Genomic DNA, 25,681 nt, shown 5'->3' on the forward strand with positions numbered 1-25,681 from the left:
AAGGATATAGTGTTATAATTATCGTTTTATATAATCTTACGTGTTTTAACAAAATTAAGAGAAAAGAGGTTTAGAAAAGAGAAAACATATATGTATAGGCTTCTGTCTTTGCCCACGGATACCATTTGTAGTGCTGTTCATTTCTCCTGACACATTTGAGTTATCATGTGGTGTGAGGCCAGCAGATCAGGAGACAGTTGCTGTTGAAAAGGTAACCTGTTATACTCACAGATCCCAAGAGGAGGGGCCCTGCCATGTAGGACCATACAGAGACCCCCCAGGGTTGCTCAGGAAGTGGAGGGAGCAAGAGGAAAACATGGGCAAGAGTCTTAACTGTGGTTTCCATGGGAAGAATGAGTGAGGCAGAGTAATTTCAGCAGGCTCTGGGGCATAGAGGTGCCCCTAGTTGTATGGCACCTGGCCCCGTGGTGATTAGGGCTGGGGGGGGGGGGTTGGGTAGAGGCCTGGAGTGTGAAAGCCCCATAGAGGAGATGGTTGGGGTGTGGGCTCTGGATTGGGTGGCTTGTCAATGCAAGTTGTTTGCTCTCTCTGGGAATTGACTAGCCCTGAGAGGGGCAGTCCCCCCAGGGACAGCAAGGCCTCAATGTGTCAACGATCAAGTGCAGAAACTAGAAAATATGGCTGTTGCACGTCGCTCTTGTCCTGCATCCATTGCTGGGTGAGCTCAGGGAAGGGTTGGGAAGTGAGAGAGAAGACCGTGTTGCCCTGACACCTTCAGCCGGGGGGGCAGGGCTCTTGATGAGGTTTTGTTTCTACCTTCATGTTCATCCCAACCATGCTTCCTCCTTCCCTCTCTGAACACCTTTCCATGCCACCTCACCTGCCACAGGTATATAAATAAGAAAGCGAGACCTAGCATTTACTGAGGCCACATCTTATCATGTTATTTTCCATGATCCAGTTTGGTGGGATTTTCCTATGCAGGGTCAGGGAGCTAAAACAAGACTTCTCCACTCTGTTCTTCCCCCATCATGGTGGAAATGAATGCAATCCAGTCTGACCTGAATCTGGACTCCCGAGAAGAAATAACATTGCCTTTGGCATTTCTGACCCAAAAGCTTTAGACACAAAGAGTGTCTGGACTGGATGGAGAATTAGTTACCACCTCTTGGAGGAGGAAATAGAGATTTTCGTGTTGTTCCGCTCCTACAAGTAAGCATCCGGAATTCCCTGTTTGCCCCCAGTAAGCAAACACACCTAGGATGAAGAAAATGCTTAATTATGACATCACACCTTTCCCTTCTCATCCCCAACGTACTTACAAAAACATTGTCCTGTGGCGCCTGGGTGGCTCAGTTGGTTAAGTGTCTGACTCTCGATTTCGGCTCAGGTCACGATCTCAGGGTTTGTGAGTTCAAGCCCCGCATCAGGCTCTGCACTGACAGGGTGGAGCCTGCTCTCCCTTTCTCTCTGCCCCTTCCCCACTCGTGCATGCACACACATTCTCTCTCTCAAAATAAATAAGCTTCAAAACAAAACAAACCAAAACCAAAACCAAAACATTGTCCTGTGTCAGATGTTTGAGTATAATGATGGATGCTCCGTTGAAGCCAGGGTTCTATGCACCGAGTTACACTTTGGATAATTAGTAGTGGGAAGAGGTGAAGAAGGAAGGGGGAATGCCTGAACCTGAAGGTAAGGCACCAGCCATCTTCGGGAAGTGATTGTACAGAGAAATAGCATAAAATCCGAGGTCAGAGCTGTGTCCATTTCATTCTTCCAAGATCAAGATGGTGGGGCGGGGGGAGGAGAAGGTTGGGTCATGGGAGGAGAGCTCTACACCAAGAAACGTTCTGAAGTTCGTGGTCCAGAAGTCAAGACTCAGCCGGACAGAGTGCGTCCTTGCCAGGGAAGCCTCAGATGTTCATTGTCAGCTTGATGAACTGGGAACAAAAAGGAGAAAGAAAGAGAAGGGCTGGTTATCCCTCTCGGTCCCCGCCAGCACTGGCTTGTTGAATCCATGGCAACTCTGCTATGCGATTGCCTTGCCTGCGAGTATGGACTTCTGCTTCGACATGAAATATTAAAAAAAAAAAAAAAAAAAAGAATCCTCAGCACTTTGTTTTCCCAGAGGTCCTGAGTTCTGAATTGGCTCAAGTCAAGTGCAGACGGTGAGAGAGAGGGAAGTGTGTTTTCTCCTGGCAAAGCAGACAGCCTTCCTGAGGCTCTTCAGCCGTTTCCTCTTTGACGAGGGCCCCCCTCACGGTGAGGACACAGGTGGTCCTCCATCATGTGGAGGCTGCGGGCTCAGCATCCGGGCTCTTTACAAGTGAGCTGGTGGAGAAGTTGCATGCAATTCTCATTTCCTCCATCCTGCCTCTGCCTCCCCACCCCCACCCCAGCTTTCCTATCACAGCATGGTGACGTGGGGGACCGTGCTTGTGTGAGATGTTGTTTTCTCTCCTCTCTGCCCCTCTTCCTGGGCACAGCACGTGCCGAGGCCAGGGTCAGGGAAGGCGGCTGGGTGAAGGATGACGCACAGGCTCTTTTAGCAGAGTAACTGTGGGTGGGGCCAACCCAGGCAGGGCAAGGATCCATTGTTACCTAGGTGGATGGGGGAGGGGGGTCCCAACTGTGGCTCTTGAACTTGGCCGTATATTGGACTTTTCGGGAAATTAAAAAAATATCAATGCTTGGGCATGCCTGGGTGGCTCGGTCGGTTAAGCATCTGACTCTTGACTTTAGCTCAGGTCATGGTCCTAGGGCTCTGGGATCGAGCCCCACCTCAGGCTCTGTGCTGAGTGTAGAGCCTACTTAAGATTCTGTCTCCCTCTCCCTCTGCCCCTCTCCCATCCTCTCTCTCTCTCTCCCTCCCCCACCCTCTAAAAAAATGTATCAATGCTTGTGCCCCACCCCGAGAGATTTGGACTTACTTGGTCTGGGTCATGGCCAGGCCACTGGGGTTTTGAAATCTCCCCCAGGTGATGCTAATGTGCAGCCGGATTTGAGGATGATGGGCTTGCAGGGAGAGAGAGGGAGAAGACTCAAAGATCTTCGACATCTCCCTGTTGTCTTGGAGGTGAATAAGGGGCCGGGGGCGGGAACTTACACGAGATGGCTTGGGTCTGCCGAGGGGAGGGCAGACAGGAGAGAGAGCTCATTCCAGCCCCCACACCCGTGGACACTTGGTTTGGAAATGACACCTTGATGCTGAGGCAGTGCGATGCTTCTATCATGCATCTGGTGGCCTTTGGCTTCGAGGCCTTTGGCTAAGAGGGTATTGAGTACCACACCTGCCCACTCTCCCCCCGCACTGGGGACAGGCGGAAAGTGTCCTTGGCTTAACAGAGGCCAAACCCTGACGAAACTGAGAAATCTGTCTAGGAGTCCCTCTTGTGTGATACGCACAGGGTGAGTACGCACGTCTTTCTTTGGAATCCTCAGGCTAAGGCCTTGATCTCTCTGCCAATGGCGACGCCGAGGCACAGGGCAGGTGAATGCGTCAAAGCACGGCCCACACGGCCATCAACCTCTTCGTCTTGATAGTCAGTAAAATGCAACCCAAATCCAAAGTTGCTGTTGAATTTGGAAAGGAGCCGAGTGTCTGCGGTGTGAATGTGAAAGAGGCAGGGGAGGGGAAAGGGCCCAAGGATGGGAAGGAGACACAGGCTGCCTCCTTTGCTACTGTTAAGTTCAAGGGAAGGCAGAGCTGGAGCGGAAGACACGGGGAGGGAAAGGAAAATAATGGGAAATAAAAATCGTGGGAACCATTGGAGGAAAGCGCTCCATAATTTTCTCCCTCCCTGCCTTGGGGCAGGAGGATGACCAGCCAGCACTTGCAAACCTTAGTACGGGTAGGAATCCCTGGGGATCCTCCTAAAACAAGATCTGACTCAGCAGGTCGGGGGTGGGGCTTGGTCCTCTGCATTTCTTATTTGTTTGCGTGATTTTTTTTTTTTTTAGTTTTATTTATTTTGGCCACATATAACTGACATGGAACACCGTGTGAGTGGAGGACGTACAACGTGTTGATTGGATACGCTTATATGTTGCAGGGGGATTATCACGGTGGCGTTAGCGAACACCCCTTTTAGGTCACGTAACGGTCATGTCTTTTTTGTGACGAGAATAGTGCAGATGGTGTCTTTTAGCAACTCGGGGGCCTATGGCAGTCCTGTGGGCTGTCGTCCCCACGTGGCACTCTGCTGTTCCTAACCAGCTCGCCTCGGTGAATGCCCACGCTGCGGGTCTGCAGACCACGCTCTGGGCAGCGGGGAGAGGACTGTCTACACCTGGGGCGCCCCTTCCGAGCCTCTGAAACTCTGATCCGTGTTCTGCCCTCCATCGCTTTGGCTGTGGTCAGCCCCTGTCACTGGCACAAGCTGTGTCTTTCTCAGGGTTTTTGAGGTGTGTGCGCACGTGTGCATAGAATCATGAGACCCGCAGGACGGCATGAGCAAGGGGAGTGAACAAATTGGAGGCTACAAGGCAGACAGGCTGAGGAACCCGTATGGCAGAAGGCAGAGAAGCAGTCAAGGTTTGCTGGCTCACTCTGTTCAGGTGATTAAGCTCTTTATGCCTCAGTTTCCACTTCTGCAAAACGGGATGCTATGAATCCTTAGCTCACAGGGCTCTGGCAATGATCGCATGGACTGCTAACCGACGGGTCCCTAAACATATTAGCAAGTTTACTGTTGTCACTGCCCCCGTGGCTCAGTGTAAACTTCACATTCAGTCGCGCATTGAGCAAGCGTTTACACAGCATGGGCTCTGCCTCGCGCTGGCCGGATCGTACCTCGTTTATGTTGAGATGAATGAACTCCTTGTTCTTTGTACTGAGCGCCTGGAACACCCCTAACGGAGAGAGACATGAGAAAGGCATCATTGTGGGGACGGTTCCTTCAACAGGTTGAAGGGTTTCCTGTGACCTTGGGGCCTGCCGGGCTGCTGGTGGAGGAAATGCTCCATCTGGTGGTGAGCACGGGTCTTCTAGAACAGCAGGCCAGACTCAGGCTGACTCCGCGGGGATCTCTCGCGCCTGGGGGAGGCTCTTGAATTCCTGGGATGGCGGAGCTGGTGGCCTTACCATTGGGTGGCACCTGTTGTCATCTACAGTGTGCCAGTCAGCCGGCCAGCTCCCGGGCCCCAAACATCTCCCCTGTGCTACCTTTTTGGGGAGCTACCGATCCCCTGCAATTTACAGACCTCCTCCCCAGAGAAAGAACACACGTACATAAAGTTTTGCCTGAGTCTTGAGAGCCGTTCAGCCTCCATGAGCCCCTTATAAGAACATGAGCCCCCAGCTGCTCCCACACATAGGAGCAAAGGTAAGACAGAGAGCCCTCTAAGCTGGATGCCATGGCTGAAGCGCTGAATAGCCTGGGGGTTACTTTCCTCTCTGGGCCTCAGTCTCCCCATCTTAGTCAAAGTGGCCGAGCCACTCAACCCCGGCTTCCCCTGAGAGTCACCCGGGAACTTGAGAAATACAGCAAAAGGGGGGAAGGGTGGCTGTCCTAGAACAAAACAGACAGGGCCCGACAGCCCAATGCAGTTGGGTACCTCCCGAGACCGGCAAGCCAACGTGGAAAGACGGCCTGCGGAAGTTGAGCAGGGGCCAGGTCTTAGATGAGGTTGAGGGCTCGCTGAGAGCCTGCCTGTCAGAGATATCGACAGGGGAAGGGACTCAATTTCTGAGGTCTGTTATTAAATAATTCAGGAAAAAAGGATGCGTTAGAAGGACGTCTGAAAGATCAGCAGAACGATCGTTGCTGAGGCTGGTATAAGGCCCTAGAACTCCCTGGGGGAATTTCTATAAATACTGACACTGTGTGTCGCCCCCCGGATTCTATTCAGTTGGCCTCCCGGGCAGCCTGGTCATCACAAAACATTATTTTTTCTTTTAATCCCCTTCTCCTATTGTGCCCGTCCCCCCCACACTCCCAGGTCATCAAAAAATGCTAGCCCTTCCCCGGGGGCGGGGAGGGGCTTTGTAGTGGGTGGCAAAGCTTGGAAACACGGGTGCAGGGCACACGGGGACCGATCGTCATTCTTTCTACCTATGTATGAGTAAAAATTTCTAGAGTAAAAAGTTTAAATGATCCTGGGGTAAAACCCTAGCCTTGATATTTTAAAAACGGTCTCCAGGTGGTGAATCTAACGTGAGGATCCCGGAGTAGAGGGTGTTGGGGCAACCGTGCCTTCTCCCTAATAGTCCTCCGTTGTAAGAACACGTTGAGCACCCCTTCCTGGGAAGGATCAGCTCAAGGGGACTCAGGACAGGGGCAGTTGAGAGAAGAGAAGCTACCAAGTCTCATCATTTTTAGGTCGGTTTTGGCCACTGCGTGATTGTACTAAGTGACGATCTTTCAGGAGGCGCCTTCCTAAAATGCACCTCTTACCAGCCGCTGGTGACCGCCTACAGAAGACGCAACCTCCCGGCTTGGCGTACAAGGCCAAGGACCTGCTTGCCTCTCTCAAAGCAACACGAGCAGCCAGCAGAAGTGTCTTGCTTGTCTCCTAAGCCCAGCCCTCCCAGGGATGACAGCCTGGTGGAGACAGGCTTCAGCAGGGAATCACCTGTGACCTAAGCGGCACAAAAGAAGCCGAGGGGGGAGCCCCAGCGCCCTAGAACCGAGGAGCACGGACCCTTGCTCCGTGTGCCTTGAAGTCACCTAAGCGAGCACCCTTTAGAAAATGCCAAGCGGAACGGGGCCCTGATCTGCGGGGCCCAGCGCAAAATGGAAACGTGGGGCCCCCTGTACAAAAATGATTAAAATTCAAGATGGCGACATCAAAGCATTAAACCAAGCGCGGGCCTCCTCAGGGGTGCATCAGCGTGCATCAGCGCATTTCGCTCCCCTCCCCCAACCCTGACAGCCACCCCGGTCCTGGGTTACAAGCCCCCGGATGCGTTTCTTTCAGCTTCAACTTTGTGACAGTGACGAGAAACTATGAGCCCCAAGGACCCCCTGCACATAATCTCTTGAGTAACGACTCTTGTCTGGGATAACTGGGTCAGCGTTCAGACAAGGGTTTGGACAAGACAATGTTGAGTACAAGACACAAAGGTAGGGTGGAGGGAGGGGGACGGAGGGAGAGGGAGAAGGGGAGGGACTCCCCTGGTTCTGTGTGCTGTGATAGATTTGACCTCAGATGGGGCCTTCCTCAGATAAGAGGCAGGAGCCCGCCCCCCCCCCCCCACCACCCGTGGCCCTGTCCTCCCACGAGGACATTGTGAATGCACTCGAGGAGAATGGCTCTTAGCAAGCGGAAATGTGCTGGGCCCATAACCCACAGGTCATGCACGAAGACGCCCCCACCCCCACCCCTCAGTTAACCACACACAGCACAGAGATCACACGATGACAGCCGTCTGTGGCCTATCCTCGCCAGGATTTCTGGCAGGTTATCTCTCACCAGCTCTTGGAAGGGAGCCCAGGGGTCATGGCCCCCCTCCTGGGGGCCCAGGGGGCGCAGCCCCGACGACACTCACGGCTCGCGTTCTCCAGCCGGACCAGGCAGTTGAGGAAGTCATCAAAGCCGAGCTGGAGGTTCTCGTCTGTGTACCTGAGGACAATCAGCTGCAGGAGGCGACCGCTCAGCTGGAAGCCTGCGGGGAAGAGCGAGGAGACCCCAGCCCGTCAAAGGCCGGGCCCCGCGGGTGCACCTTCGGGAAGCGCCCGGCGCTCTGTCCGAAAAGTGCGGGTTCTCAGGCCCAGCGGGGGGCTGCCGTCCTCAGACACTGCGTGTGTCCACTAGCTGACGATGTTTCTGGATGTTTGGTTTACCTGGGAGGGAACCACATTAAAAACTCTGGCAGGGCTCGGGGGGCCTGTCTGTGAGGCATGCTCTGTGAGAAGCACCACGCAGCTTGGCAGGGGCTGTGGGCTGCAGTGGCCTCAAGGCCACGGCTACGTGCAAAGGACGGCCAACCCCAGACACTCAGACCGCCATGGTGGGGACTGTGGGAGGATGAGAGACGCCCCCTGGATCCCGTCCTTTGTGTAGGGAGCTCGTAGATGTTAGGACTGAATCATCTGGTTTGGATTCAGTCTGCTGGTGACAAAGCCAGGGACAGGGTGGCAGATGGCGGAGGAAATCTGTGAGCTCCTCCCTGACCCCCAACCATGGGATCATCCATGATAATCACTGTCCTAGAGTGCAGTTAGAGGCTTGGAAGCACCACGGCCTGCCACCAAAGGGCCACACGTGCCCCCGCTTGGCCAGGAAGCTCGGCCAGAGGCTGAGAGAGGGGGTGAGGCTAAGTTCAGCCCTAGTGGGTACATTTGAAAGACTCCAATATTGCACAGCAGTTTAAAACACGGGTCCCGGTGTGCGGGAGTGAGTCCTGAGCCCGAGGCTTGCCTCCGGCACTGACAGGGCTGTGCTCTTAAGAAGCATGAACTCAGGGGCGCCTGGGTGGCTCAGTCGGGTGAGCCTCCGACTTCGGCTCAGGTCACGATCTCACGGTTCGTGAGTTCGAGCCCCGCGTGGGGCTCTGTGCCGACAGCTCGGAGCCCGGAGCCCGCTTCGGGTTCTGTGTCTCCCTCTCTCTCTGACCCTCCCCCGTTCATGCTCTGTCTGTGTCTCAAAAATAAATAAACATTAAAAAACATTAAAAAAAAAAAAAAAAGAAGCATGAACTCAGGTTAAAGACCGGCCACCCTCCAGGGCTCCAGAAGCAGGTGGCTTCTAGTCTCTTCTAGGCTTTTCTTTACCTGTGGCTTTCAGGGCGGTCCGCAGCTCATAGGAGGACATGGTGCCAGACTTGTCAGCATCGAACTGAAGGAACAGGTTCTACAGGGAGGGCAGAGGCATTGAGAACCAGAGGGCACCCAGGGGCGCCAGCCAGCGCCAGCCCGCGCGGGAGGACAGACTCCTCACGGGGTCGGGCGAGGCCTTCAGAACAGGCGGGTCCCTGTGATTTCCCTTTTCAATTTGGGCGCCAGCGCTGTGGTTCTTTGGTAAGCCTGAGACGTGACCTTGGGAATGGAAATTCCACCATAATTACTTCCCTTCTGCCCTCTCCTGGCCGGCAGCACCTTGACCGTTTAGAACCCCCTCCTGCTCTAGGCTCGCACGATCCCCAGAGGCCAGGCCCCGGCCGGGTTACTTACTCTCCACTTCTGCAGCTTGTCCCAGAACACTTTGAACTCCTCGAACTCCAGCTTCCCGTTGCCGCTGGTCTGTGCCGAGAGCATTAAGGAAGGAAGGGAAGAAGGCAGGTGAGCCGGGCTTCAACCCGGTGCCTCGTAGGACTCCAGAGATGAAGGGGCAAGGGGCTGGCCCCGGGGGACTGGGGACACAGATCCAGGGCTCTCAGGGAGGCGGCTTAGTTACAAACCATGCATCTCTGAAGAATGAAAACTGCAGGGGTGAGATGGGGAGGGCACCAGACGGCTCGAAAAAGCACATTATAAAAAAAACTCCCTTTATTCTCTTAGAGAGGACCCCAAAGTGGTAACAAGATCCCCAAGTCCCTTCAAAATCTTCCCCCCACTGGCCAGTTCGGGCCTCTTGATTCGGTTCCAATTCTAGGGGCGGCCATCTTGGGTTGTTCCCCGAGGAGACGCCTATCCTACCCGTGAAGGAGGTCACATTCTAGAAAGGTCCGCACTGCAGGAAAGCACAGCTATTTCTGCCCGTGAACTTGGAAGGATACGTCCGTTAGAGAAATGATGTTTTTACAGGAAATCAGGCTGAGCTTCTTGAATTTGACGTCCTTTTCTGAAATCACACACGAAAGCAGAATTCATGGGGCATGTGATAAGATAAACCTATTTCCAGCGGCTGGAAGTCCTACGGTGTGGTCAGATCTGGGGCTGGTGAGGGGGACACGTGGTCACTCCCAGGATGCTGGTGACAGTGGAAACTGACAGGGCCCTTTGTGAGGAAAATTTGCTAAATATAAAAAAGATGCCTTAAAAATGGGAGTATCTTTCCGTTCCTTATCCTAGTTTTAAGACTCCCAAGCAGGGGCGCCTGGGTGGCTCAGTCGGTTGAGCGGCCGACTTCGGCTCGGGTCATGATCTCGCGGTCTGTGAGTTCGAGCCCCTCGTCGGGCTCTGTGCTCACAGCTCAGAGCCTGGAGCCTGTTTCAGATTCTGTGTCTCCCTCTCTCTGACCCTCCCCCGTTCATGCTCTCTCTGTCTCAAAAATAAATAAACGTTAAAAAAAAAAAAAGACTCCCAAGCAAAGAATTACAAATTAAGATTTTTTTTTATCATTTGGTCATTAATAATGGCAAACATTTAGAACAGAAAGGGGCAACAATGCAAATGTCTCCCTGTGAGGAATAAACGACACCTGGTATATTCTTACAACAAACATTATCTGGCCCCAAAAGGGATGCAGTGATCCTGGTAAATACTACAACGTGGATAGATTTTGTGAATGTTATGCTAAGTAAAGAAGCCCATGAAAAAGGACTCCCTATTACATGATTTTTTTTTTCCTAAGTAGGCTTCATGCCCATGGTGGAGCCCAACACGGGGCTTGAACTCACGACCCTCAGATCAAGACCTGAGCCGAGATCAAGAGTCGTCGGATGCTTAACCGACTGAGCCACCCAGGCGTCCCACATGATTCTTTTTATATGAAAAGTCCAGAATAGGCCAGCCTAACAGAGACAGAAAGTAGATAGGTGGTTGCCATGGGATGGGGGCGATGGGGAGTGACAGCTACTGGGTACAGGGTTTCTTCTTGGAGTGATGGAACGTTCTAAACTTGGTGGTGGTTGCACAATTTTCCGAACATCCTAAAACCCGTGGGGGGTGAATGGTATAGTAGGTGAATTATATCTCAAAGCTGTGACATTAAAAAATAAAATTGTCAAGGGGCACCTGGGTGGCTGAGTCGGTCGAGCATCTGACTTCGGCTCAGGTCATGATCTCGAGGTTCACGAGTTCAAGCCCCGCATCTGTGCTGACAGCTCAGAGCCCGGAGCCTGCTTCGGATTCTGTGTCCCCCTCTCTCTCTGTCCCCTTCCCCACTCGTGCTCTGTCTCTCTCTCTCTGTCTCTCTTTCAAAAATAAATAAACATTAAAAAAATAAAAAATAAATGAAAATTGGATCTATCACTTAATGACAATTATGTGTGTGCACATATATCCACACACTGAGAGATACAGATGACACATACATGAAGATACCCACACGTATCTTAACAGTGGTTATTTATGGGCAGTTGATTATTGGTGGCTTTGGTCATTGTCTTGGGGCTTTTCTGACTACTTTAGAATTTTCTGCCATAACTGGCTTCGTTTTTGTAATCAGGAAAGAAACAACAAAAGCTATTTTTAAAGTCTACCTAAGGCCAGCCCTGGAAAGCAGGGAACCTGGGAGAGCTGGAGGAGAGCCAGGAGGTACGCAGTCACAGGTCACACGTCCCCTCCATAGGAGCCCTGGGGTCCCCGATGGGTGGTGGGTATGAGCACTTACTCTTTCGCAGCACAGCGTTTAAAACATATTCCAGTTTCTCTGCAGTTACCTCCATATCCTGTGGGAGGGGAGATAATTGCTTTTGATGGCCCATAGCACCTTCTTTGTGAGCTGCTTCCAGTTCTGAGCTTGATTTGGCTCAAGCAATAGCCCGGCCCTCAAGGACCTTGCCACGGGCCCGTGTGCCCACGTCGTGAGTGACTGCAGCCTGCTGAACTTCTCAGGGACTATGGTCAACCCAGAAAGGACGGGAAGGCTGGGCCCCACAAGGCAAGCTTCCCCACTAAGCTAAAGTTCCCAGGTGCTTATGTCAGAGCACATTTATGTCTGGTTCTCCAAGCCTCTGTGCAGCAGAACCGCCTGGAGAGTATTAGAAATGTGGACATGGATTATTCCCATGGATTATTTTCAAAACCTCCAGGGTGAATTTCAGAACCGCTTCTCTAAGGCCGTCTGCTCAGTGCGCTAAATCTCGGCCTCGAGGACACTGAGAAGCTGGTTAGAGATGGGGAGGTCCAGGCCCCGCCCCTGACCTCCTGGTGAGGAAATCTGCATTTTCCCAGGATGCTCAGGCGATGTGTCTGTACGTGACTGAGCAGCGTGGACTTAGGGCTCCTCTGTCCAGGGTGTTGAACCAGCATGCGAAACGATCACCTGTGAAGTTACTTCCGCACACACCTGCCCAGGTTCCACCCCGGAGCTTCTGAGGCCCAGGTGCTTTTTGGTCGTCAGTACAGTTTGAGAGAATCTCCTGCAACGTTCCTCACTTCCCTTTCCAACCCGGATCTCCAGTTCCAGCAACTTCTGTCCCTCCTACGCTGGGAGGGGGTGCTCACCCAGGCCCGTCCTCCAGATGGCATCAGATGCCGGAAGTTAACCATTCACTCCCTTCCCCACCCGGCCAATCAGCCCCGGAAGGAGAACGGATGGCTGCTTTGCCTGCACGGGCCCCCACTTTCCTCCACCCAGACTGTTGTCCCCAGGTCTCCCTGACCTCCCGTTTATGGCACTGCTTGAAATCCCACTGTTAGGGCTTCGACCCCAGGGGCAGGTGTCACACGGGTTTTACGATTCAGGAGCCCCATTGGGGCAGGAAGCTAATGAGGTCATTAGCACCGGCCATGAAATGGTTAACTCTATTTATGGCTACCAGGGAACACAGGTGGGGACAGTTTCTAGGAGAACGGAGGGGGCCGGGCCAGGAGATACCCAGGGCCCCCAACAAACAAGCTAAGTACTGAGGGGGCAGGGATGGGGTCGGGGTCAGAGAGCGGGAAGTGAGGGACAGATCTTCTCCTTCCCCAGTGGCTGGCCCCGGCCCGAGCTGCCAAACCTGGCCACGCTGCTGATGTCACTGGACAGAAATCATGTTTGCAATTTAACGGTGACGTCCAAGCAGCGCCACCCTCCCCCGGAGCAGAGAGAACATTTTAATGGCGGTGGTGTATGGGTAGATTTCAATGAGCCACGTCTTCCAAGCTGTCTCTAGCCTTTCACAGAACACCTCTGGGCTGGGCTGAGCTCCTTTGGGCTATTACCCCAGGGACAGTGGCAGACCGGCGTGAGAGTGCGGTGGGGGAGGCGGTCCTGAGAGCCTCTCAAGGGACTGGGGCTGGTCTTCCAAGTGACCTGGGCTGGCCTCACGTTGGAACTAGGTCCGCCAGGCCCCCGGGAGGCGTTGCTGACCAGCACCCTGCTGCATCCCTGGGCGGAGGAAACCAGGGCCCTGAGCTCTGCAGAGGATCAAGGCCGAGTGCAGCTTGCGGCCAGCCCTACCTCGCCGGCAACTTGTTCAAACAGGGCCCGGACCTGCAGTTGCTCCTCTGTCTCCTGGCCAGCTGGAGTCGGCTTCGGAGGCTAAAAAAGCAACCAGAGGAACTCACGTTGGGCCCCACGAGAAAGGAACTTGGCATTTGCTTTCCCAAAGAGATAGCAAGAACAAAAGAGGCCCGCCCTGGAGACGGTGTGGCCCCGTGGGATACGCTGGGACCTCGCTGCTGTCTGGGGCGGGGTGGGGGTGGGGGACAGAACTGGCCACCGTCTGTGGCATTAGGAACAGCGTCCTGATTCCTTGCAATGGCTCTTGAGAGGGAGAGTCTGGAAGGACTCATTAGTGGGACTTTGCAGGTAAGAGCGACAAAGGAGGCCAGAATCCTGACCGAGTTGGGGTCCCGGCCAGGGTGGTCACGGCCCCCTGTCTGACCCTCACCACTCTTGACTGCTTGACTCTTACTTGCTTCACCATCTGTGTTGACAGGTGGTAAACTCTTTGAGGGCAGGAGTCTGTCTCTAGCCGGGAGCCCAGGGCCTCGTGCGTGGAAAGAGCTCAGTAAATGTTTTGGGTGTTTTGTCCTGTGCGGATCCGAGCTGACTTGGGAAGCGTCAGACTGTTCCGGCTACACCTCAGCACCTCTCGAAAGTCTCAGAGCCCTTGGACAAGTATAAAACCCGCCCCTCCCTCTCCCCCTCCCCACACACGTATCATCAGGAAGAAGTAACGTGTTGCCCTAAGTCCGCTGTAAAAGAATCTACCAGCTACTCTCTTTTTCCTCTTATCGCTTATTTTTCTTAAACTGAATGCGCTTTAAAGATAATCCATCCCCTTCGGAGGCAGCAGCCACCTCTCAGGGAACAGAGCGAGTTGGTCAGCACAGAGAAAGATCGGTCCAAACAGAGCTTCCTTCCGGGCACCTACCTCGTCCCCGTGCCTGGTCCTGGTGGGATACGAAAGACTTAGAAGGTACAAAGCCTCTTCTCCAGGAGGTTAGAATCGAGGTACTTACCTGATTGCAGATAAGACACTCCCCAAACTCCAAAGTTTTGAATGATGCTGTGACTGAAGGAAGCTTTCAGGACAGACACTGAATCCCACCCTCCAGAGTAACATGAGAAGGCTCACCTCGGGAAGGTCAATGTTCACATCTCCATCCATGTCCCTGGGTGGGGCGGGGAGGGGGGCAGAAAACACACCGAGTCACTTGTGGATTCACTTCCTCCCTAGGATCTGTAGCACTAACGGGGGCCCAGAGGGCTTGGAAGGCTCTGGCCCATTGAAGCCGTTCTTTTTCCATGATGTCTATGTGTCACAGGGTCTGCAGACCCCTGCGTTGACCTCCCTCTCTCTCCCCTATCACTCAGACCCTGCCCAGCAGGAAAATGAGAGGGAGGCAGTGTAACCATCAGCCAAGGAGAACTCGTGAATCCTGAACTTCTAGAAGTAAAAGAAACTACCAGCTACCACCGCCTGTTTCCTGGATGCGCTTTCGCAAGGGATATTTATGAAGTGAGGGTTGGGCTGTGTGTGTACGCGCCTATGTTTGGGGAAAAGAGGAAAACTAATGGAAAGGTTTATTTTGCTGTTCACATATTTAGGGGAACCGATAGTGTTTGGAAAGCAATAATATTGGCAGCAGGAGGGGGCTTCAGCTTTTAGTGAGACAAAAACATTTGGAAGAATCCAATGTTACAGAGGAAACTCGAAGCACTCCCCAAGAAAAACTGCTAAAAATTCAGAGGGAAGACGCATAATCAAACATTAAAATGGAGCCCAGATTTGCGGGGGGGGGCGGGCAGAACTGGCCGCTGCCTGTAGCATTAGGAACTGCAGACTGAGTCCTTGTGAAGGCTCTTCAGGGAAGAGTCTGGAAGGACTAATTTAAATTAGTGGGACTTTGCAGATAAGAGCGACCAAGGAGGCCAGACTCCTGACCCAGTTGGGGTCCCGGCCATCCCCTGGGCATGCACAAGAGAACCCTTTCAGAACTTTTTAATTGTTTAAGATCCTCTCAAGAGGAAGAAGGCCAATGGCAGAACTGTGATTCTTCAGTTACTGAGCTACAGAGCTGGTGTGTATGCTCGAGATCACAGCAGACGAAAGTACTTCGTTTGGAGGCCCCTGGGTGGCTCAGTCGGTTAAGCATCCGACTTCGGCTCAGGTCATGATCTCACGGTTCATGAGTTCGAGCCCCACGTCGGGCTCTGTGCTGACGGCTCGGAGCCTGGAGCCTGCTTCGGATTCTGAGTCTCCCTCTCTCTCTCTCTCTCCCCCTTCTCTGCTCACACTTTGTCTCTCTCTGTCTCTCAAAAATAAATAAATATTTAAAAAGAAAGTTAAAGTACTGTGTTCAGGGCAAACGTGAGTATGGACCCTATTTCTGCCATGTGTGAGCCTTCTATGAATGCCCGGGCTCTGATCTCACCCCACTGTTGGGGCAGGGAGCATAAAATGTGGGATGGGCACAGCCTGGTCTCCCTCTCTTGTTACGGCTGCCCACAAAAATCGCCCATCTTCACGCCTCTCGTACAGGTGCTCTTGCGTGAACAGACACGGGGCTCGTAGGGAGAAGGCCGGAGGACAGCTCTCCAGCAGGATTTTTTAAAAAAATTTAAGATCTTATTGCCCCTATTTAGCTGATGGGAAAGAACCACGCCTTTTGTAATCAGCTCGGGAAACCCAGCCAGACTTGAGAACCGAGAGTATTCTCAACGCCCGCCACCAGTCCAACTCCATGCCACGAAACACAAGATAAAACCGGAGGCCACGAAGTCACCGCTGACTCCATCTTGTTTTCTCAGGTCGGTCCTCAGTGGGGGGTGCATCTAGCTCAAATACAGAATTCTCTGCGATCCCTCGAATGCCTCTAGAACGTCGCCCTGATGGCGAAAAGGGCAGCAACGGGAAATTTTTTCTTAGAAGTATCTGATACGGTCTAATTTTTTGCTAAGACGCTGCAAAGGGGAGGCGGCAGAAAGTTGGGTGTACAAAATGGAGGGCAGCCTTGGGTAAGGTAAGCACTTGACCATTGGCTTTGGTGATTGTAAGTGCCTGACATTGCGTTCTGGACTGTCGAGGCATCCATTTCAAAGACCGTCATCTCAAATAAACACATCGCGAGCGACATGGCTAGATAAAAAGCCCAGCTACCCCACCCATGAGGTTGCCCCTTTTTTTAGAAAGCTCTGGTAGACCATTTGACCCACTGCTTCCTTTGCCTTCAAGCATTTTAATTCACCAATAGTGACCCTTTTGAAACTCTAGGCTCCTACCCTCGACCCCAATAAAGGCAGAACCCCAGGCCTGTGCGCACGCTCTCTCTCTCTCTCTCTCTCTCTCCCCTCAAGATATTGCTGTGTGACTCCAGGGGTGCTGTGTACCCTCCAGAACCTGTGAGCAATAAACCTTGTCCTTTCCAAGTTCCCTGGGTCATTGCTGAGATGCGTCTGCCCTCAATGTTGGCTCCAGCTGGGGAACCGTCTAGGGGGGCTCACCACAGGGAGTACGGGCCCAAGTGAGTGCCCTCAGATGTTCCCAGCTGATGGCATCACTGTCCCTAGGCTGAGACCGACGACCCCAAACAACTTGGCAATATTTATTAACTGACGCTGAAAGAGCAGGTCGTGCTAGAAACTTCTAGAAACCTGTTCTAGAAGGAACTGGTCATTGTAATAGCCACCCCCCTTCACTTTGCTCAGAAATAAGTCCTAGCATTTCTAAATGTGGGTCCCACTCCAGAAGCTTCTTGGACATAGGGTTTGGAAAATGAAGCGCTCCACCCGAGGGGGTCTGGTGAGCATGATTCTGGAAGTGGTTGGAGAGAGCAGCTTTTCAGTGGCCTGTTTGAGGGAAGGAAGGAGCAGAACCAAAATAGAAATGTATCCCACTTTGCAAATGGGTGAAGAGACCTTCCTGCCTGCTTTCTCAGGTGCGTCGTGGAGAAGAGAAGAAAGGGGTCAAGGCTCCAACAGTCCCCTGGTGACTTCTCGGGGATTGAACCACTAAATGAAGAGGGATTCTTGAACCTGTGACTCACTGGGTGATAATTTTCTTCTCCGTAAAGATCCTCAGGCAGAAATCAGCTTCCTGATGGGGCTCAAAAGTGCTGGGTATCAGGATATACTCCCCAGGGGGCAGCTGGAAGCGGTCGGAGACTTCTCTCAGGTTGATGAACGTTTTGCTTCTGGCCTGGGAAGCATGGTACCTGAAGAAGTCTTTGTTCAGGTGTTCGTCTTTGCGGGGGCTCTGCAGTGGGAACGTAAGAGGGTGGTTCTATAAGGAGGGCCATTGGTCTTGGGTATTTGGACACAGTTTGGGGACTGACCATTGAGTCTCAGGCATGTGGCTGAGAATCCAGCACGTAGGTGGTGGGCTCTAAAGCTCAGCTTGGTTCCTACCCACCTGGTAAATGGCATAGCCAATGGTCAGCATGTTGGCACCAAACCTCTTGAGTTTCCTTCGATCTTTCTGCATCAGGGCCACAAGGAAAGTGCAGTCTTCCTGCCCCTCATCTTTCTCAATCAAGGACAGTTTTATCTGTGGATTGGTCCAGAAGGTATCTGCCATTGAAAGAAGTGAATTATTTCGCCTTCCTTTAGAAAAACACAAAGGACACCCCCCTACACACACACACACACACACACACACACACACACACCATCCACCCCCACCACAACCTCCCAAACCCGAGAAAGTCATTCATTTCTTCTCTCCCTGTTCTGATGGCCTTCGTGCCCCACTTCCCATAATCCCAGTGAGAATGCCAAGTGCTCTCCCTTTTCATTTCCACCTTCTCTTGAACCATTTCCCACAGAACTTTTAAAAGACATTCTTCTGGGTCTACTCAACTACAGTTCCTTCCGTCTTATTTTGTCCATGTGGTATTTCAAAGGAGAGTGCGGTGCCCTTGGAGTTGTGCAACTGGAACAGAATCCACCCCACTCCGGCTCCAAGGGTGAACGCTGAGTGATTTACGTTCGCCCCTGTTGCCTCGGACAACTGGAACAAAGCCAACCAGCGTGTAGTATTCACCAGGCAATATGGGCTCAAGGAATTCCCAGTAGAAGGGAGTTGAGGACTACTGTTGGATGACCCTCGGGAGCTCTCACTTTTCATGCAAACGAGGGCTCAGGAAGCCCTGAATGCTGCTGCCAGCCCTCCTGTGACTCTCAAGAAATCCAGACTGAGGAAAAAGTCAACAGAGGGAAGAGGGCAGAGCAGAGGATTACAAACAGAACTATGCCTGAAGGCCACCCCGCTTCTCCTCTGAATTTTTCAGTTATGTAGGGGAAAAAATCCCTTTTTATTGCTAAACTAGCATGAATTGTGTTTTCTATTATTTGTGCTGGAAAAGAACCTAAGTGGGAAAACAAGGGAGTTTCCTCGAGCAATTCTTATCCAACTTCCTGCTCCTTCTTTGCAGCCCTCATCGGCCATCTCTGAAATCCTACTGTCTAAACTCTACACTTCAGGCTTTCTCCAGGGTCCTGGCCCTGATCCACTGACGTACCCCAGGTTGGACTGGACACTTGCCAATGACAGAGAGTGACAGGTGGACGACCAACCTAGAAAATTGCGGCAGCCCCCGGCGGTGGAGCCCCGCACCCAGCTTCCTTGATGGACCGTCACCTCCCATTTGTGGACAGCATCCTCCTCCAGGGCGTCAGGAGTCAGGTTGCAGATTTCTACCTTGTCAAAGTGGGTCTTGAAGTCCCTAAACGCCATCCTACAACAAGGTGGAGAGACACCAAGGCGTAGGAGGTGATGGTGATGCCATGATCCACTCAATCGCTTAATCATCTAACCGACCACTAGTGAGTGTCTGCATCTGTCCTCAAGACTCAGGTGTGGGCAGACAGAAAATGCACAAAGGTAAGGAAAACCCAGAGCCTCTGTACTCAAAATTCAAGGTAAATGTATCTCTAATTTCCAATTGAATGGCTTGTTAATCTCTCAAGCTTGTGGATCCTACGAGTTTTCCACAAATTTCTTTGACTCGTGACCTCATGGTTCCTGAAGCAGGCCACCAAAGTTCACCCATCAAAACGGGGCCAAGGACTGCCACCCACTCCTTCCATCTAGAGTGGGGTGTAAGCAGTGATGTGTGGGTCAAGGCTGTTGGGAGTGGGGGTGCCTTCTCCAACCTTTCCTGTTTTTCCTCTTCTGCTGGCTTCCTGCAGGTGACTGTGTGACCCCAGGGGAGGGGGGAGCCATACAGAAGAAGGGGCTTGGGTCCCTGAATCACTGCACAGAAAGGGTCACCCACAGAATAAGGGTGTCTTCCTGGACTGTTATAATGAGTGAGAGATAAACTGTATTGAATTTGAGTCTTTATACATCTTGAGTCTATTTGTGACAGCAGCTGGTGTTACCCTAAGTCATTGGTGCCTTGAAGCATGGAGCTGCCATGACCGAATTCTAAAATCTGTGATATCAGCTTAGCATATGGGCAGGTTTCAAGGACATATTGGAGATAGAAAATGGATATTCATGTTAGGAATGGCAATATATTTATTAAAACTGTAAAAATAGGGGTGCCTGGGTGGCTCAGTCGGTTAAGCGACTGACTTCGGCTCAGGTCATGATCTCGCGGTCCGTGAGTTCGAGCCCCGCGTCGGGCTCTGTGCTGACAGCTCAGAGCCTGGAGCCTGTTTCAGATTCTGTGTCTCCCTCTCTCTGACCCTCCCCCGTTCATGCTCTCTCTCTCTGTCTCAAAAATAAGTAAACGTTAAAAAAATAAATAAATAAAACCTGTAAAAATATGGAAGACAGAGGCTGTGCTCCAGGGGAAGAGAATGGAAAAAGCTGGAATATTCATACATACCGGTTTTTGCTTAGGGTGTTTAAGAAGGTATCTAAGAAAGAGGTGAGCTCAGGTAAGAATTGACTGGTTTGCTCACCAGGGAATAAAGCTAGAAATCCGAAATTTGTGGTCTTACACAGGGGAAGAGCCAACTGTTTTCTGAACCCCACAGGAAGAAATACGATTTAAAAAAAAAAAGCTTCTAGAGATGAAGGTCCATTAAAAACTTTCAGTTAGGGGCGCCTGGGTGGCTCAGTCGGTTAAGCGTCCGACTCTTGATTTGGGCTCAGGTCATGACCTCACGGTTTCGGGGGATTGAAAACCACGTCGGTCTCTGCGCTGACAGTGCGGCTCCTGCTCGGGATTCTCTCTCTCCCTCTCTCTCTCTCGGCCTCTCCCCCACTAGTGCATGCTCCCTCTCTCTAAATAAATAAATAAACGTTAAAAAAAAAAAAACTTTCAGTTACGCGAAGAGATTCTACCCTGTGGAAAGTCCAGATTAGGAATGTTTTGTGCCCACTTCAGTCTATATTCAACTCTCAAGGTCGCTGCCTTCAGGGGTCCTTGTCATCAAGTGGGGCAAAGGAGTAGCCCGGGGAGCAGTGGGGCTGCCTGCCTTCAAATTCATGGTGCAAACTCGGATGATGGGTAGTTCAGGGGAGGGGTGCCGGGCTGCAGACCCAGGCTCGGCCGCACGTACAAATCAAATTCTCTGCCAACCTGGGTGAATGCGAGGGGGTTGAGACAGATGCATTTGCTTTACCAGAGAAATCAAACAAAGACAGACAAAGGAAACATGCAAGTAAGCCAAGGGCCATAGGGCACTCTCATACCCATTATGTCGTTAATACAGAAAGGAAAACAGGCCAGCACCGTACCAGAATTCCCCATCGTCGAGAGAGGTGTGACACAGGCGCTTCTGCTCAGCTGCCCCGACCGAAAGCCACTCGGAGGAACTAGGGATAAGCAAAGTCAGGCTTTAGGTGGAGGGTCTTGCACAGCGGCCGAAACAACACTGGCCTTGGTGGAGAGGAGTGTCCCTCCTGGGGAGGCAGGGTATGCGGCCATGTGGGGAATGGTCCTGGTCAGAGACTGCTCCCTGGGCCCCAGAAATGCCCCAGGGGAGCTGGAGGCTGGTTGAAAAGTGAGCGTCCAAAAGCAGCCGATGGAAAAGGCCCTTGGGGTCATTTGAACCTCCTCCATGGGGGATTCTCATGGGGCCGTCATAGGATGTTGAACACCAGCAGGGTAGCAGAAACTTCCAACTGGAAGCCACGAGTGGACTGAAATGCGTGCCCGGGAGCACCTCCTGGCCTCGCCTCTTCGTTTGTAAGCGACGTTTTGACAAGTGATGGTAATAATGCCTTATGTTCACCTGGGCTTGAGATTCCACACCCCAAACAGCTTCTTTACGTGACCGTGCTAGGAGGCCAGGTGGGGATCTGTGAGGTTCACGGGCCCATTTCGTGGACCAGGGCACCCAGGTGGGCAGCCGTCACCACCCGCCTCCAAACCCAAGAGTTCCACCTCGCCTCCGAGTTCGCTGTGTCTCCGCGACCCCCGCGGCCACCCCCAGAGAGTTCAGGCCGAGTCACCACCACCGTGGTGCTCAGCCAAGGCTGCCCACCTCACCCACGCCCTGCATGGGCCCCTCCCAGGAGGAAGGAGCCCCTCTCCAGGTCCAAACAGGGTTGGAACAGCAGAACTAAGAGCCATTATTTTCTTTTTGAACCATTACCTTCGATGGGGCTCACCCCCCTGATAGCGGGCAGACTGGCTAAGGAGCACTTTCAGCACTTCTGTCGTAACAGGGGGTCGGGATCAGGAATCAGGATGGGGACCTGCCCTCCATCACCCCAAGGCTGAGCGGGAGCGGCTGGCCTTGACCCCAGGAAATGCACTCTCCTTATTTCGCCCTCTGCGTGTTTCGCAGGAGAAGGAGAAAGGGGCCCCTTGCTCTTTTTCACCGCGCGTTCTCTAAACTGAAGGACGCGATGAGTCTACGCAGGATAGGAAGCCGTCTCGTTCATTTGGGTTTCAGTGTTTCTGTGCTTTCCATTTCTGCCAGGAGAGGGAGGCTGCTCTCTTCCCTCCTGTGATGCTGCTCGGGTGTGAGTCCATCTCGGCCACAGCTCCCCGGCTCTGAGGAGGCAGGAGCCCCGGAACCGGGGCGGCAGGTAGGGGCACAAGAGCAGCCATGGGAGGCCTGGCCTCCGCGGGGGCGTGTGCTGTGCCCTCGGGCTGGAGTCAGGGTAACGGAGACACAGACGCGCTGACGACTGTGCCGCGGTGGCTTTGTTGGGAGCAGAGGACGAACACGAGCTCAAGATCTATTCAGGTTCGAGACTAGCTCAAGATCTATTCCGGTTCGAGACTTGCCGGAGGTCTCCCCAGGGCCCCACGAGCCATGAGCGGGCGGGGCTGGGACAGCAGGACCCCAAGACGGCAGGGGCAGGGGCAGGGTGGGCCCCGCCCAAGCATATCTAAACATTCCCTGGTCCCCGTCACCTGGGCCGCTTCCCGAGGGACAAGGAGGGGACACACACCTGCAAAACAAAACTTTCTTTATAACTGGGGACCAAATAAAGAACCCTGGCTGACTGCTCTGTAATGGATGAATTTCCTGTCTCGCTTCCTCTGTCTCTCCACTGGGCCACCGGGCCTCTGGCCGGCGGTCACTGACCAATGAGAGAGAACCCCGGAATGACCTGCCTGGTGATATTTCAGGGATCCTCACACCCAAAATACTCATTGCCACCCCCACCCCCACCCAAAACACATACATACCAAATATCAAAGCTACCATAATTGGAGATCAAGCCTTTCACAATGCCATGGGGATATGAACTATTCCCATGGGAGGGAATACATCCACTGACATAAATACAATTATTGGAAAGTTTAAAAAGACATTAGGGGCACCGGGGTGGCTCATTCGGTTAAGCGACCGACTCTGGCTCAGATCATGATCTCGCAGTTTGTGGGTTCTGTGCTGATGGCTCAGAACCTGGAGCCTGCTTCAGATTCTGTGTCTCCCTCTCTCTCTGCCCCTCCCCCACTCTCCCTCTCTCTCTCAAAAATAAATAAACATTAAAAAAAAAAAGTTTAAGCCATTATAAGGGTGTTCCATTTTGACTACATGATGGGCCAGAGGGCTAAAAAGGGAGGAAGTAAGGCCACCCAGAAGCAGGACCCTGAACAAGAGTCAGGAGGGAACTGGGAGCTGTAGACCAAGGGCCCCTTCTTCATACATCTGCACAAACCAGTGCTGGCCCTTCTGTGCCCCAGAAGGCAAGGAGGTGGGGACTGACCTGTCACTCCAGGACCCGTTCCACTCAACCTGGCCCCAAGGGTTCCGGACTCTGATGAGCTCCACGTTCCGGCCTTGGAAGTTTACCTGGAGGGGAAAAACACCAGGGAGATTATGTATTCACGTGTGGACCTCAGAGTGCTTCACCTCCAGCCCGGGCTGGATTTACTGAAAGCCTCTTGACTGTGACACGCTAAAGCCATGTCCAAACTCATCAATTCTTTTTTTTTTTTTAATTTTCAAACGTTTGTATTTATTTTTGAGACAGAGAGAGGCAGAGCATGGGTGGGGGAGGGGCAGAGAGCGAGGGAGACAGAATCCAAAGCTGTCAGCACAGACCCCGGTGCGGGGCTCCAACTCGTCAACCACGAGATCGTGACCTGAGTCCGAGTCTGCTGCTCTGGTGACTGAAACTCATCAACTCTTCACTGGCCCTTGGAATTTTCTAGTTCCTAGCGAACATAATGGCTAGCGTTACCAACACCGTTACACCAGTCACCCACGATGGTTGCACTGCAGCTGGGAAATAACGTAGAATTATAAATAACAAGAAACTAGTCCACATGAATCTTCAGATGAACGAGTTTTCTCTCTGGACTGGAATCTCCCTGGACGCGGAGACCAAGTCTTATTTATCAGTGTACCCTCAGCGTCTAGCACAGCGAGCGGTAAAGAAGAGGGGCCAGAAGTACTCATGGAGTGAGTTTTCTTCATCCTTAACATCTTACTCATGGGTCAGTGAAAAGTATGCAAGCACACACAGGAAATGCAACCAATGAATAAACAAAAACCACTTGCAAGCCTTCGGGATCCAATCTCCCCCCACTTCCAGGTGTCAGGTGAAGATTTCTGCTGTCCATATGGAGAACCCTTGGGCCAGTAAAGAAGGATGATGCAGTCGTGGCCTTCATGCTCTGCCCTGGACCAGGAGAGAGGGCCAGTGCATTTAGAAAGATTTCGGAGGAAAGACAGAAGTAAAAGACTTCTGTTCATCAGTGAACCAGAAATTTTAGCTCAAAACTCTTTACCCTCATGCACTGGGCACAAATTATAGTTTTGGCGTGTAAAAATTAAGTTAGTGTAGCCTCTCCAGGGTCCAAGATGCAGCCCGCAGCTCATCATCTAAGATGTCCATGAAGAGAATTGTTCACGGAAGGTAAATCCCTTATTGGTGGAGAGAAAGGAAAAACAACTGAACAGATGTGATGAAAGGTTTCTATTTCTTAAAATAATATTTGGAAGATGTAACATTAAAAAATCACCCGCCAAAAAGAAAAAAACCACCCGCCTACCCAAGTGAGTGATTGGCCAGGCATTATGGGTGGGAAGGAGGAGGTAAGAACACTTTGCAAACAGTTTTAATTCTAAAGAATGCAACTGTATCCCCTGGTGAGGAGGAAGGACCGGCTTCCTTCTGCATGCACTCCTTACTCCCCACTCCTCTAGACTGGGTTTCTCAAAACATGGGTGGCAACAGGAGGAGACCAGAAGTGCCGGTGTCCTCTACAAACCGGGTTTGAGACTTGTCCAACAGAAGCATGAAGTGGGCAAAGACAAGCCTTCGGACTTCGTTGAACTTGAACCTGAGAGGATACAGCCCTTGGCTTCTTGTCCTCCTCTTCCAGGTCATCCCCTTTGCTTCTCTTTCCCACGTGTCCCCCCAGGAGCGCTTGTCCAAACCAAGCACTCCCTAGAAGTCAGGGTGGTGTGCATGTGGGTCTGGAAGCCCCTGGGAATCAGTTCCACCCTGGACTATAGCTGCAGAGAATAGGACTTTTGAAGGTTAATTTTATGCGTCACCCTGACTTGGCCACTGGTGCCCAGATATTTGGTTATACACCATTTTGGGTGTGTCTGTGAGGGTGTTTCTAGAGGAGATTAGGATAGGTAGACTGAGTCAAGCAGATGGCCCTCCCCAGTGTGGGTGGACCTCATCTGATCAACTGAAGGTCTGAATAGAACTACAGATGGTGGAGGAAGGGGAGAATTCACTCTGTGTCTAACTGCTGAGCTTGGACTTTGGTCCTCTTTTGCTCTGAGACCAGGACTTGTACCCTTGGTTCTCCTGGTTCTCAGTCTTTTGCACTTGGGCCAGAACATCATCCCCAGCTTACAGATGGCAGATCACAGGACTTCTCAGACTCCATAATCATGTGACCCAATTCCTCATTATCTATCTATCTATCTATCTATCATCTATCTATATTTTTAAATTATTTTTAAAGTATATTTTAAGAGAGAGAGAGAGAAGGAGAGAGACAGACTATGAGCTGGGGAGGGGCAGAGAGAGAGGGAGAGAGAGAATCCCAAGCAGGCTCTGTACTGTCAGCACAGACTGTGAGATCATGACCTGAGCCAAGATCAAGAGTTGGGCACTTAACCAACTCAGCCACCC

General features: G+C 52.2%; 1 protein-coding gene across 3 annotated transcripts in view; it reads right to left on the minus strand.

The window, feature by feature from the left end:
* Nucleotides 1-1,521: 1,521 nt before the first annotated feature.
* Nucleotides 1,522-25,681, minus strand: part of CAPN9 (calpain 9) — a 45,076-nt gene continuing 20,916 nt past the window's right edge. For 2 of the 3 annotated variants that reach the window (XM_043596333.1, XM_043596331.1), the window contains 14 exons: nucleotides 23,288-23,373; nucleotides 20,855-20,932; nucleotides 18,739-18,899; nucleotides 17,576-17,733; nucleotides 17,211-17,419; nucleotides 14,300-14,336; nucleotides 13,177-13,257; nucleotides 11,401-11,458; nucleotides 9,623-9,687; nucleotides 9,078-9,146; nucleotides 8,679-8,757; nucleotides 7,454-7,570; nucleotides 4,757-4,815; nucleotides 1,522-1,904 (listed from right to left, as the gene is read on the minus strand). In XM_043596333.1, coding sequence (XP_043452268.1) covers nucleotides 1,878-1,904; nucleotides 4,757-4,815; nucleotides 7,454-7,570; nucleotides 8,679-8,757; nucleotides 9,078-9,146; nucleotides 9,623-9,687; nucleotides 11,401-11,458; nucleotides 13,177-13,257; nucleotides 14,300-14,336; nucleotides 17,211-17,419; nucleotides 17,576-17,733; nucleotides 18,739-18,899; nucleotides 20,855-20,932; nucleotides 23,288-23,373 — 1,284 coding nt within the window. In that variant the 3' untranslated portion in view covers nucleotides 1,522-1,877. The remainder of the gene's footprint in view (nucleotides 1,905-4,756; nucleotides 4,816-7,453; nucleotides 7,571-8,678; nucleotides 8,758-9,077; nucleotides 9,147-9,622; nucleotides 9,688-11,400; nucleotides 11,459-13,176; nucleotides 13,258-14,299; nucleotides 14,337-17,210; nucleotides 17,420-17,575; nucleotides 17,734-18,738; nucleotides 18,900-20,854; nucleotides 20,933-23,287; nucleotides 23,374-25,681) is intronic. The other variant, XM_043596332.1, reaches the window with a different exon arrangement.

The sequence above is a fragment of the Prionailurus bengalensis genome, chromosome D2 (genome assembly GCF_016509475.1).
Source record: "Prionailurus bengalensis isolate Pbe53 chromosome D2, Fcat_Pben_1.1_paternal_pri, whole genome shotgun sequence".
NCBI classification, from domain to species: Eukaryota; Metazoa; Chordata; class Mammalia; order Carnivora; family Felidae; genus Prionailurus; species Prionailurus bengalensis.